This window comes from Taudactylus pleione, unplaced genomic scaffold (assembly GCF_031769625.1).
Source record: "Taudactylus pleione unplaced genomic scaffold, aTauple2 ptg000762l, whole genome shotgun sequence".
Taxonomy (NCBI): Eukaryota; Metazoa; Chordata; class Amphibia; order Anura; family Myobatrachidae; genus Taudactylus; species Taudactylus pleione.
This window is the reverse complement of record NW_028285164.1, coordinates 1,165,250-1,178,482: the sequence shown is the minus strand read 5'-3', so window position 1 is coordinate 1,178,482 and position 13,233 is coordinate 1,165,250. Positions and strand designations below refer to the sequence as shown.

Genomic DNA, 13,233 nt, shown 5'->3' with positions numbered 1-13,233 from the left:
ATTTGTAGGAGTTATTGGTGCAGGGGGAGAGAGGAAAATGCAGCGTCAGTGGGCATTTGTAGGGGTTATAGGTGCAGGGGGAGAGAGGAAATCGCAGCGTCAGTGGGCATATGTAGGCGTTATTGGTGCAGGAGGAGAGAGGAAAACGCAGCGTCAGTGGGCATTTGTAGGGGTTATTGGTGCAGGGGGAGAGAGGAAAACGCAGCATCAGTGGGCATATGTAGGCGTTATTGGTGCAGGGGGAGAGAGGAAAACGCAGCGTCAGTGGAGTTATTGGTGCAGAGGGAGAGGAAAACGCAGCGTCAGTGGGCATTTGTAGGAGTTATTGGTGCAGGGGGAGAGAGGAAAATGCAGCGTCAGTGGGCATTTGTAGGGGTTATTGGTGCAGGGGGAGAGAGGAAAACGCAGCGTCAGTGGGCATTTGTAGGGGTTATTGGTGCAGGAGGAGAGCGGAAAACGCGTCAGTGGGCATTTGTAGGAGTTATTGGTGCAGGGAGAGAGAGGAAAACGCAGCGTCAGTGGGCATTTGTAGGGGTTATTGGTGCAGGAGGAGAGAGGAAAACGCAGCGTCAGTGGAGTTATTGGTGCAGAGGGAGAGGAAAACACAGCGTCAGTGGGCATTTGTAGGGGTTATTGGTGCAGGGGGAGAGAGGAAAACGCAGCGTCAGTGGGCATTTGTAGGGGTTATTGGTGCAGGAGGAGAGCGGAAAACGCGTCAGTGGGCATTTGTAGGAGTTATTGGTGCAGGGAGAGAGAGGAAAACGCAGCGTCAGTGGGCATTTGTAGGGGTTATTGGTGCAGGAGGAGAGAGGAAAACGCAGCATCAGTGGGCATTTGTAGGAGTTATTGGTGCAGGGGGAGAGAGGAAACCGCAGCGTCAGTGGGCATATGTAGGCGTTATTGGTGCAGGGGGAGAGAGGAAAACGCAGCGTCAGTGGGCATTTGTAGGAGTTATTGGTGCAGGGGGAGAGAGGAAACCGCAGCGTCAGTGGGCATTTGTAGGGGTTATTGGTGCAGGGAGAGAGGAAAACGCAGCGTCAGTGGGCATTTGTAGGGGTTATTGGTGCAGGAGGAGAGAGGAAAATGCAGCGTCAGTGGGCATATGTAGGCGTTATTGGTGCAGGGGGAGAGAGGAAAACGCAGCGTCAGTGGGCATATGTAGGCGTTATTGGTGCAGGAGGAGAGAGGAAACCGCAGCGTCAGTGGGCATTTGTAGGGGTTATTGGTGCAGGAGGAGAGAGGAAAACGCAGCGTCAGTGGGAATTTGTAGGGGTTATTGGTGCAGGGGGAGAGAGGAAAACGCAGCGTCAGTGGGCATTTGTAGGAGTTATTGGTGCAGGGGGAGAGAGGAAAACGCAGCATCAGTGGGCATATGTAGGCGTTATTGGTGCAGGGGGAGAGAGGAAAACGCAGCGTCAGTGGAGTTATTGGTGCAGGGGGAGAGGAAAACGCAGCGTCAGTGGGCATTTGTAGGAGTTATTGGTGCAGGGGGAGAGAGGAAAATGCAGCGTCAGTGGGCATTTGTAGGGGTTATAGGTGCAGGGGGAGAGAGGAAATCGCAGCGTCAGTGGGCATATGTAGGCGTTATTGGTGCAGGGGGAGAGAGGAAAACGCAGCGTCAGTGGAGTTATTGGTGCAGGGGGAGAGGAAAACGCAGCGTCAGTGGGCATTTGTAGGAGTTATTGGTGCAGGGGGAGAGAGGAAAACGCAGCATCAGTGGGCATTTGTAGGCGTTATTGGTGCAGGGGGAGAGAGGAAAACGCAGCGTCAGTGGAGTTATTGGTGCAGGGGGAGAGGAAAACGCAGCGTCAGTGGGCATTTGTAGGAGTTATTGGTGCAGGGGGAGAGAGGAAAACGCAGCGTCAGTGGGCATTTGTAGGGGTTATTGGTGCAGGGGGAGAGAGGAAAACGCAGCGTCAGTGGGCATATGTAGGCGTTATTGGTGCAGGGGGAGAGAGGAAAACGCAGCGTCAGTGGAGTTATTGGTGCAGAGGGAGAGGAAAACGCAGCGTCAGTGGGCATTTGTAGGGGTTATTGGTGCAGGGGGAGAGAGGAAAATGAGGCACGACTAAAGGGGTGTGAGAAACGCGTGCAGGTGCATGCAATGACTTCTGTGGTTAGCAGGTGCACAGGACGCCGCCAATCACTATAGTAACAGATCTGTGCTGATGTGGTCTGAAGGGAGCAGTCGGCGTGTTTGTTCAGCTGCAGACATCGCTCCGCATGGCGGATCAGAGGCACAATGGGACCAGCACCTCTTTGGAACCACAATAAACAAAAATCAGTAATAAATGGAACAGAGACTTTTTTTTTTTGTCTAACTTCAATCTGACAATACATTAGTTTCCCAGTGTTACCCGTAGACCAGTTTTCACAAGGGCCTCCTTCTGTCGTCAGCGTACTATACAAAAGGGTGTTTATGTACATATCATATCTATAGCGGACCTTGTGCAAACAACTTGAATTGTTACCTCAATATATTACAATTATATACTTAAAACAACAATTGTAGTTGCAACTGGCAGGCGCAGGCCCATTCATCATCAGAATCCACAGACAGGAGCAGAATGTGCGTCTATAAGTATTTATGCCACTAATCCATATGTACACACTGTTACTACCTCTATACACAATATACGCCATCCATAGAACTTACTTGTCAAACGCTTCTAGAGTATTCTCGATTCTCTCACCCGCTCCTGTAAGACAGGCAAAGTAGACTGGATTATAAAGGGTTCTCCACCTCCAGACGAGTTTAATGCATAGCATGCCCCTTAACACGTTCATTATTTATTCCAGCTTACGTCTGTGCTTTTCAGCAGTGTGATCTGGCAAGATGCTTATTTTATGCTGGGATGGGATACGACACATCTGTGTTGCACTCTGCGCACAGTACAGAACGGTGCCTAGAGCAAATCTGCATCGTGTCTGGGAGCAATAAAAACTGCACCACAGCTAAAAAGACCAGGAGGAGGCTAAAAGCGGACAGTAATATATTTAAACAGTAATCAGAAAGCTGCAGAGTCTATGGACAGTTGCAGGCAGTAAATATTTGTCCCTGGAATTGCTGAACAGGTAATTTCTACCAAACAATCAGGAGAAAATTAATGGTCAGCTAGTGCAGGGGTCCCCAAGTAGTCTTAAACAAACCACGGACTTGGTCAAACTTTTGGGGTCAAAAGTTGACAATCATATAAGAAATTATAATTCCTGCTGAATTCCAAGGTCTTAAAATGTCCTCTAACCTCATGTAACAAACATGTACAGTACGGCTTAGGCTTGTAAGATTGAACGTGAATGAAACACAAGACATGTGGACCAACGAGTCTCGACAGACAAGACCCAAGTAGACTTGTTTGGCCCTAATGCCAAATCCAGGCACAGAACATTGCCACAAGAACCTCATACTAAAGGCTGGTGTTTTGAGATCGTTCTGCAGCCACAAGACCATGGGGTCTCCCAATCTCTATAAGTCCACCAAGTACTCCTCATTATACCAGGGAAATATAAAGGACTACAAGAGGCTGTCTGTCCAACAACTAAAGCTCGACCAGAAGTTGATCATAACAACAGGACAATAATCCAAATACCACCAGCAAATCAACAACCGAGTGGCTAAAAAATAAAAAAAATCAATGTGTTCAATCAAGTAATTCCAAACCTCAACCAATACTTGTCTACTGTCCCAGAATATTCGGGACACCGATGAATTTGGGCAAGTTCTCTGGTTCTCAAAAGAGTAGACAGACATCCGGCATCCTGTCCTTTCTTCTAATAAAATGGATGGGACATGGTGACGCGTTTCTCAGCTGTACTCACCTGCCCCTTCACTCGCCGTGGCTCTTGGTGGCCAGATACAAAAAAGCAGGTAAGTGTACCTCACCCCACTGGGATGCAGTGATGGAACCCTAAGAAATTTGCGCATACACAAATGGCCTTGAACCTTAATGAACTGAAGTGTTGTAGGAGGAAGTGGCCCAAGACTCCTCAAATACTGTGTAAGATACGGATAAATCTTTGGTTACGCCCACTATGGCACAGGCACATGCCCCCGGTGGGCCATGGACACATTCCCTGGTCCCAATTCTGGCCTCCCAAATACTGGGAGATACCGTTATATGGCACCTGGTGATCTAAAGCTGTAGTTATATTAATTGTCATGCATGGCAACTTATAGCCAATATGTATGGCCCCGTTACATCATATATGAAAATATACAAAGCTGCACATAACACACATTAGCATAAGGCAGTGCAAATCCCAATACTTGGTAATTACCATTTGTCCTTTGTTTCTTAAGGCTGCTATGAATGATGAGTCATTCTGTGCAGTGTCATGTGACTACCACGGCAACCACAGTTACACAGCACAAGATTTATTGAGCAGAGTGGTTTAGAAATAAACCACTGAGTTCTGTCTGCTCTGTGTACTGTACATTTCCCCCCCCCCCCCCGCTGCCATCACCTGATATGCTGAGCGTCTGAGGACATTATTAATCAAGCACTGGTTTTTTGTTTTTTTAAGTCAGAGTTTCCCACTGGGATATTAGACAAATTTTAGGCAAAATCCTGTGTGCTGGGATGGAAAATATATAATTTTCCAATCCAAGCACGCCGCGTTGACTTAGGCCCGATATTAAATTACAGTTGAAATTCTTGCTGGAATAAAAATATATAATCGCTGAAAATAGGTAACGATGCTCTGTTTGTGTGAGTGTGTGTGTCAGACATACTTGCTTGCCCTCCAGAGAGATTTTTAAAAGGAGATAATGATGTTCAGGACAGCTAAGAACAGTGACTGTCATATAATAGGTGATTATGAAAAAAAACATAAAACCCAAAAATCTATAACTTTTTAATTCATAGATAAAAGAGAACTGGGACTCTTATTACATATGCTGCGAGGACATAGATAATCATCTGTATCCAGCACAGAATAAGCTCTGACTTTAGCCTATTACTGAATTCCGCAGTACGAATGCCATGTTGTGCCATTGTGACCTATTATACAGATAAGCAACACATCTCAATAGTGGGGAATGCAAATCTCCGCACCTGAGGGGCAGGTATGGGGGTTACGGGTGTTCCTAGCTGAATGCAATCTGACCTCGAGAATGTACCTCAGCCAAAAACAGGCTTTTGAGTCCACAGACATTTAAATTATAATGAAGGGGTGGGTATCGCGCATATAAGGGGGGCGCTCCCACTTTACAGCCTTTATTATTACATGATTCTTAAGCTGGGAACACACTATGCGATGTGGAGATGTACCGGCAGTGGAAGGGGAGCCCCCCAGGAGTGGTACTTACCCCCTCGGTGGGAGATGTTCGGCAGTGGAAGAATAGCCCCCCAGTGTGATACTCACCCCCTCGGTGGGAGATGTGCCAGCAGTGGAATAGCCCCCCAGGTGTGGTACTCACCCCCTCGGTGGGAGATGTGCCGACAGTGGAATAGCCCCCCCAGGTGTGGTACTCACCCCCTCGGTGGGAGATGTGCCGGCAGTGGAAGGGAGGCCCCCCAGGTGTGGTACTCACCCCCTCGGTGGGAGATGTGCCGGCAGTGGAATAGCCCTCCAGGTGTGGTACTCACCCCCTCGGTGGGAGATGTGCTGGCAGTGGAAGGGAGGCCCCCCAGGTGTGGTACTCACCCTCTCGGTGGGAGATGTGCCGGCAGTGGAATAGCCCCCCAGGTGTGGTACTCAACCCCTCGGTGGGAGATGTGCCGGCAGTGGAAGAAGAATAGCCCCCCAGGTGTGGTACTCACCCCCTCGGTGGGAAATGTGCCGGCAGTGGAAGGGGAGCCCCCCAGGTGTGGTACTCAACCCCTCGGTGGGAGATGTGCCGGCAGTGAAATAGCCCCCCAGGTGTGGTACTCAACCCCTCGGTGGGAGATGTGCCGGCAGTGGAAGGGGAGCCCCCCAGGTGAAGAACTCAAACCCCTCGGTGGGAGATGTGCCGGCAGTGGAAGGGGAGCCCGCCAGGTGTGGTACTCACACCCTCGGTGGGAGATGTGCCGGCAGTGGAATAGCCCCCCAGGTGTGGTACTCACCCCCTCGGTGGGAGATGTGCCGGCAGTGAAATAGCCCCCCAGGTGTGGTACTCAACCCCTCGGTGGGAGATGTGCCGGCAGTGGAAGGGGAGCCCCCCAGGTGAAGAACTCAAACCCCTCGGTGGGAGATGTGCCGGCAGTGGAAGGGGAGCCCGCCAGGTGTGGTACTCAACCCCTCGGTGGGAGATGTGCCGGCAGTGAAATAGCCCCCCAGGTGTGGTACTCAACCCCTCGGTGGGAGATGTGCCGGCAGTGGAAGGGGAGCCCCCCAGGTGAAGAACTCAAACCCCTCGGTGGGAGATGTGCCGGCAGTGGAAGGGGAGCCCGCCAGGTGTGGTACTCACACCCTCGGTGGGAGATGTGCCGGCAGTGGAATAGCCCCCCCAGGTGTGGTACTCACCCCCTCGGTGGGAGATGTGCCGGCAGTGGAAGGGGAGCCCGCCAGGTGTGGTACTCACCCCCTCGGTGGGAGATGTGCCGGCAGTGGAAGGGGAGCCTCTTGCGCTTGTGCAGGATGTGCGGATTCCTCAGCAGGTAATAGGAGGTGACAGCATAGCCCCCCAGCACAGGCACCAGGTAATACAGGTGGGGCAGCATGATGGGGGCTGCAGAGAGGATGAGAGCAGTGATGAGGAGAGAAGCACAGTACTAATGATACAGCAGTGAGAGGGTCAGAGTACTAATGATACAGCAGTGAGGGTCACAGTACTAATGATACAGCAGTGATTAGGAGAGAAGCACAGTACTAGTGATACAGCAGTGATTAGGAGAGAAGCACAGTACTAATGATACAGCAGTGATTAGGAGAGAAGCACAGTACTAATGATACAGCAGTGATTAGGAGAGGAGCACAGCACTAATGATACAGCAGTGATTAGGAGAGAAGCACAGTACTAATGATACAGCAGTGATGAGGAGAGGAGCACAGTACTAATGATACAGCAGTGATGAGGAGAGAAGCACAGTACTAGTGATACAGCAGTGATGAGGAGAGAAGCACAGTACTAATGATACAGCAGTGATGAGGAGAGAAGCACAGTACTAGTGATACAGCAGTGATTAGGAGAGAAGCACAGTACTAATGATACAGCAGTGATTAGGAGAGAAGCACAGTACTAATGATACAGCAGTGATGAGGAGAGAAGCACAGTACTAGTGATACAGCAGTGATTAGGAGAGAAGCACAGTACTAATGATACAGCAGTGATTAGGAGAGAAGCACAGTACTAATGATACAGCAGTGATTAGGAGAGAAGCACAGTACTAATGATACAGCAGTGATGAGGAGAGAAGCACAGCACTAATGATACAGCAGTGATGAGGAGAGAAGCACAGTACTAGTGATACAGCAGTGATGAGGAGAGAAGCACAGTACTAATGATACAGCAGTGATGAGGAGAGAAGCACAGTACTAATGATACAGCAGTGATGAGGAGAGAAGCACAGTACTAATGATACAGCAGTGATGGGGAGAGAAGCACAGTACTAGTGATACAGCAGTGATTAGGAGAGAAGCACAGCACTAATGATACAGCAGTGATTAGGAGAGAAGCACAGTACTAATGATACAGCAGTGATGAGGAGAGAAGCACAGTACTAATGATACAGCAGTGATTAGGAGAGAAGCACAGTACTAATGATACAGCAGTGATTGGGAGAGAAGCACAGTACTAATGATACAGCAGTGAGAGGGTCACAGTACTAATGATACAGCAGTGATGAGGAGAGAAGCACAGTACTAATGATACAGCAGTGATGAGGAGAGAAGCACAGTACTAATGATACAGCAGTGATTGGGAGAGAAGCACAGTACTAATGATACAGCAGTGATTGGGAGAGAAGCACAGTAATAATGATACAGCAGTGATGAGGAGAGAAGCACAGCACTAATGATACAGCAGTGATGAGGAGAGAAGCACAGTACTAATGATACAGCAGTGATGAGGAGAGAAGCACAGTACTAATGATACAGCAGTGAGAGGGTCACAGTACTAATGATACAGCAGTGATGAGGAGAGAAGCACAGTACTAATGACACAGCAGTGATGAGGAGAGAAGCACAGTACTAATGATACAGCAGTGATGAGGAGAGAAGCACAGTACTAATGATACAGCAGTGATTAGGAGAGGAGCACAGCACTAATGATACAGCAGTGATGAGGAGAGAAGCACAGTACTAATGATACAGCAGTGATGAGGAGAGGAGCACAGTACTAATGATACAGCAGTGATGAGGAGAGAAGCACAGTACTAATGATACAGCAGTGATGAGGAGAGGAGCACAGTACTAATGATACAGCAGTGATGAGGAGAGAAGCACAGTACTAATGATACAGCAGTGATGAGGAGAGGAGCACAGTACTAATGATACAGCAGTGATGAGGAGAGAAGCACAGTACTAATGATACAGCAGTGATGAGGAGAGAAGCACAGTACTAATGATACAGCAGTGATTGGGAGAGAAGCACAGTACTAATGATACAGCAGTGATTGGGAGAGAAGCACAGCACTAATGATACAGCAGTGATGAGGAGAGAAGCACAGCACTAATGATACAGCAGTGATGAGGAGAGAAGCACAGTACTAATGATACAGCAGTGAGAGGGTCACAGTACTAATGATACAGCAGTGAGAGGGTCACAGTACTAATGATACAGCAGTGATGAGGAGAGAAGCACAGTACTAATGATACAGCAGTGATGAGGAGAGAAGCACAGTACTAATGATACAGCAGTGAGAGGGTCACAGTACTAATGATACAGCAGTGATTGGGAGAGAAGCACAGTAATAATGATACAGCAGTGATGAGGAGAGAAGCACAGCACTAATGATACAGCAGTGATGAGGAGAGAAGCACAGTACTAATGATACAGCAGTGATGAGGAGAGAAGCACAGTACTAATGATACAGCAGTGAGAGGGTCACAGTACTAATGATACAGCAGTGATGAGGAGAGAAGCACAGTACTAATGACACAGCAGTGATGAGGAGAGAAGCACAGTACTAATGATACAGCAGTGATGAGGAGAGAAGCACAGTACTAATGATACAGCAGTGATTAGGAGAGGAGCACAGCACTAATGATACAGCAGTGATGAGGAGAGAAGCACAGTACTAATGATACAGCAGTGATGAGGAGAGGAGCACAGTACTAATGATACAGCAGTGATGAGGAGAGAAGCACAGTACTAATGATACAGCAGTGATGAGGAGAGAAGCACAGTACTAATGATACAGCAGTGATTGGGAGAGAAGCACAGTACTAATGATACAGCAGTGATTGGGAGAGAAGCACAGCACTAATGATACAGCAGTGATGAGGAGAGAAGCACAGCACTAATGATACAGCAGTGATGAGGAGAGAAGCACAGTACTAATGATACAGCAGTGAGAGGGTCACAGTACTAATGATACAGCAGTGAGAGGGTCACAGTACTAATGATACAGCAGTGATGAGGAGAGAAGCACAGTACTAATGATACAGCAGTGATGAGGAGAGAAGCACAGTACTAATGATACAGCAGTGATTGGGAGAGAAGCACAGTACTAATGATACAGCAGTGATGAGGAGAGAAGCACAGTACTAATGATACAGCAGTGATGAGGAGAGAAGCACAGTACTAATGATACAGCAGTGATGAGGAGAGGAGCACAGTACTAATGATACAGCAGTGATGAGGAGAGAAGCACAGTACTAATGATACAGCAGTGATGAGGAGAGAAGCACAGTACTAATGATACAGCAGTGATGAGGAGAGAAGCACAGTACTAATGATACAGCCGTGAGAGGGTCACAGTACTAATGATACAGCAGTGAGAGGGTCACAGTACTAATGATACAGCAGTGATGAGGAGAGAAGCACAGTACTAATGATACAGCAGTGATTAGGAGAGAAGCACAGTACTAATGATACAGCAGTGATTGGGAGAGAAGCACAGTACTAGGAGAGAAGCACAGTACTAATGATACAGCAGTGATGAGGAGAGAAGCACAGTACTAGGAGAGAAGCACAGTACTAATGATACAGCAGTGATGAGGAGAGAAGCACAGTACTAATGATACAGCAGTGATTGGGAGAGAAGCACAGTACTAGGAGAGAAGCACAGTACTAATGATACAGCAGTGATGAGGAGAGAAGCACAGTACTAATGATACAGCAGTGATGAGGAGAGAAGCACAGTACTAATGATACAGCAGTGATGAGGAGAGAAGCACAGTACTAATGATACAGCAGTGATTGGGAGAGAAGCACAGTACTAATGATACAGCAGTGATGAGGAGAGAAGCACAGTACTAATGATACAGCAGTGATGAGGAGAGAAGCACAGTACTAATGATACAGCAGTGATGAGGAGAGAAGCACAGCACTAATGATACAGCAGTGATGAGGAGAGAAGCACAGTACTAATGATACAGCAGTGATGAGGAGAGAAGCACAGTACTAATGATACAGCAGTGATGAGGAGAGAAGCACAGTACTAATGATACAGCAGTGATGAGGAGAGAAGCACAGCACTAATGATACAGCAGTGATGAGGAGAGGAGCACAGTACTAATGATACAGCAGTGATGAGGAGAGAAGCACAGTACTAATGATACAGCAGTGATGAGGAGAGGAGCACAGTACTAATGATACAGCAGTGATGAGGAGAGAAGCACAGTACTAATGATACAGCAGTGATGAGGAGAGGAGCACAGTACTAATGATACAGCAGTGATGAGGAGAGAAGCACAGTACTAATGATACAGCAGTGATTGGGAGAGAAGCACAGTACTAATGATACAGCAGTGATGAGGAGAGGAGCACAGTACTAATGATACAGCAGTGAGAGGGTCACAGTACTAATGATACAGCAGTGATTAGGAGAGAAGCACAGCACTAATGATACAGCAGTGATGAGGAGAGAAACACAGTACTAATGATACAGCAGTGATGAGGAGAGAAGCACAGTACTAATGATAAAGCAGTGATGAGAGAAGCACAGTACTAATGATACAGCAGTGATTAGGAGAGAAGCACAGTACTAATGATACAGCAGTGATGAGGAGAGAAGCACAGTACTAATGATACAGCAGTGAGAGGGTCACAGTACTAATGATACAGCAGTGAGAGGGTCACAGTACTAATGATACAGCAGTGAGAGGGTCACAGTGATGATGCAGAGAGGAATGTGCATTAATAATACAGCTGCAGGGTGAGTGTGTAGCAGAATGTGACGGACACAGAGAGGAGACAGCAGCAGCAGCAGCCGGGAGAAAGGAAACATGTCACTATGATCACACACTACTCCCTGCAGTCTCTGTGCGGTCACCAGCAGTCTCTCAGAGCACTTGTCTCTCTCCCAGCCCCAGTCCCCTCCTCTCTCTGCTATGGTCACTGCCCAGGAACAATCTAATCCCTTCTCTCTGTCCTCAACCTGATTCCCGGATCTCTATCCCTGGCTGGCACAGAGTATCCTCTGCATTGGTACAGATATATTCCATCTTCTGCATCTCAGCTGGCACAGAGTATCCTCTGCTCTCCACTGGCATAGAGTACCTTCTACTCTCCACTGGCACAGATTATCCTCTACTCTTCTCTGGCACAGATTATCCTCTACTCCCCACTGGCACAGAGTATCCTCTGCTCTCCACTGGCATAGAGCACCTTCTACTCTACCCTGGCACAGATTATCCTCTACTCTTCCCTGGCACAGATTATCCTCTACTATCCACTGGCACAGATTATCCTCTACTCCCCACTGGCACAGCGTGTCCTCTACTCATCCCTGGCACAGATTATCCTCTACTCCCCACTGGCACAGAGTGTCCTCTACTCTTCACTGGCACAGAGGATCCTCTCCACTCCACTGGCACAATTATCTTCAACTCTTCACTGGCATAGATTATCCTCTACTCTCCACTGGCACAGATTATCCTCTACTCTCCACTGACACAGATTACCCTCTACTCCCCACTGGCATAGATTATCCTCTACTCCCCACTGGCACAGATTATCCTCTACTCTTCACTGGCACAGATTATCCTCTACTCTTCACTGGCACAGATTATCCTCTACTCTTCACTGGCACAGATTATCCTCTACTCCCCACTGGCACATATATATTATTTCATCTCTACTCGCACATAGAATGAGCTCATCTTGTAACACTGTAGAAGTACTGTACCTGCTGCTTCTTCTCCTAGTGGCACAGGGTATTTTCTCCTGTATCCTGGCACACAGTAGCTACCCACATCTCCTGGCACACAGCATCTTCTAGTCTCCTGGCACTATGTATTCTCACCTGTATCCTGGCACACAGTATCTACCCACATCTCCTGGCACAGTGTATTCTCACCTGTATCCTGGCACACAGTATCTACCCACGTCTCCTGGCACAGTGTATCCTCACCTGTATCCTGGCACACAGTATCTACCCACATCTCCTAGCACAGTATCTTCCCACGTTTCCTGGCACAGTGTATTCTCACCTGTATCCTGGCACAGTGTATCTTCCACTGCCTCCTGGCACTCAGTACCTGCTCCTGGTCCCTAGCACACAGAGTACTGACCTCTATCCTGGTGCAATATAGATGTATCCCTCTCCTGGTTCCTCTATTTGCTCTCTAGACTGGAAGCGAATGTTCTATGGATCAGCAGCTCTGACAGCTGATAAATCAGCAGTTTTGGTCAGTGCTGGTTCTCCGACCATAATGGTCACATTGCTGGATAACGTCCTCTGTGATGTCACTCAGCTCTGTGACATCATGTGTAATGCACATCTTAGCTGCCAGACCAGGGATTCTGACTCCTAGGTGGTTATGGGGTTAACAGACTATCTGACACACAAACACACCCATCTGCATTCCAGGACAGGTGTATACCTGCTGCCTCGTACACACGCGGCCAGAACCTGTTTGGGCAGCAGCCTTGGGGCGAGTTCTGACCTTCCCATGCCCAACCCTACTGTACCCTACAGGTGCCTAATTGGGACGGACCATAGTGGCACCGCTCAGTACTGTGACATGGACTTAGCACTTACACGTATGACAGTGATAAAACTAGCAATAGGGGCAGAGATGAATGCACAGGGGCATGTATGTACAGGCATAGGAAGTAGTTTATGGCTGTACCCATATAGATAACTGCTGTATATACAGTAATAGCTATCTACAAATAACAGAGCAGAGCTGTGTAACCTAAGG

General features: G+C 48.1%; 1 protein-coding gene across 3 annotated transcripts in view; it reads right to left on the bottom strand.

The window, feature by feature from the left end:
• The window catches only part of GDPD3 (glycerophosphodiester phosphodiesterase domain containing 3), a 33,209-nt gene extending 20,382 nt beyond the window's left edge, over positions 1 to 12,827 (bottom strand). Inside the window, exons 1-3 of one of the 3 annotated variants that reach the window (XM_088457536.1) lie at positions 12,520 to 12,827; positions 6,506 to 6,652; positions 2,657 to 2,699 (exon numbers count right to left, since the gene is read on the bottom strand). In XM_088457536.1, the coding sequence (XP_088313662.1) occupies positions 2,657 to 2,699; positions 6,506 to 6,644 (182 nt within the window). In that variant the 5' untranslated portion in view covers positions 6,645 to 6,652; positions 12,520 to 12,827. Of the gene's footprint in view, positions 1 to 2,656; positions 2,700 to 6,505; positions 6,653 to 11,333; positions 11,357 to 12,519 lie in introns of those variants that run through there. The other 2 variants (XM_088457537.1, XM_088457538.1) reach the window with 2 other exon arrangements.
• Positions 12,828 to 13,233: the final 406 nt, after the last annotated feature.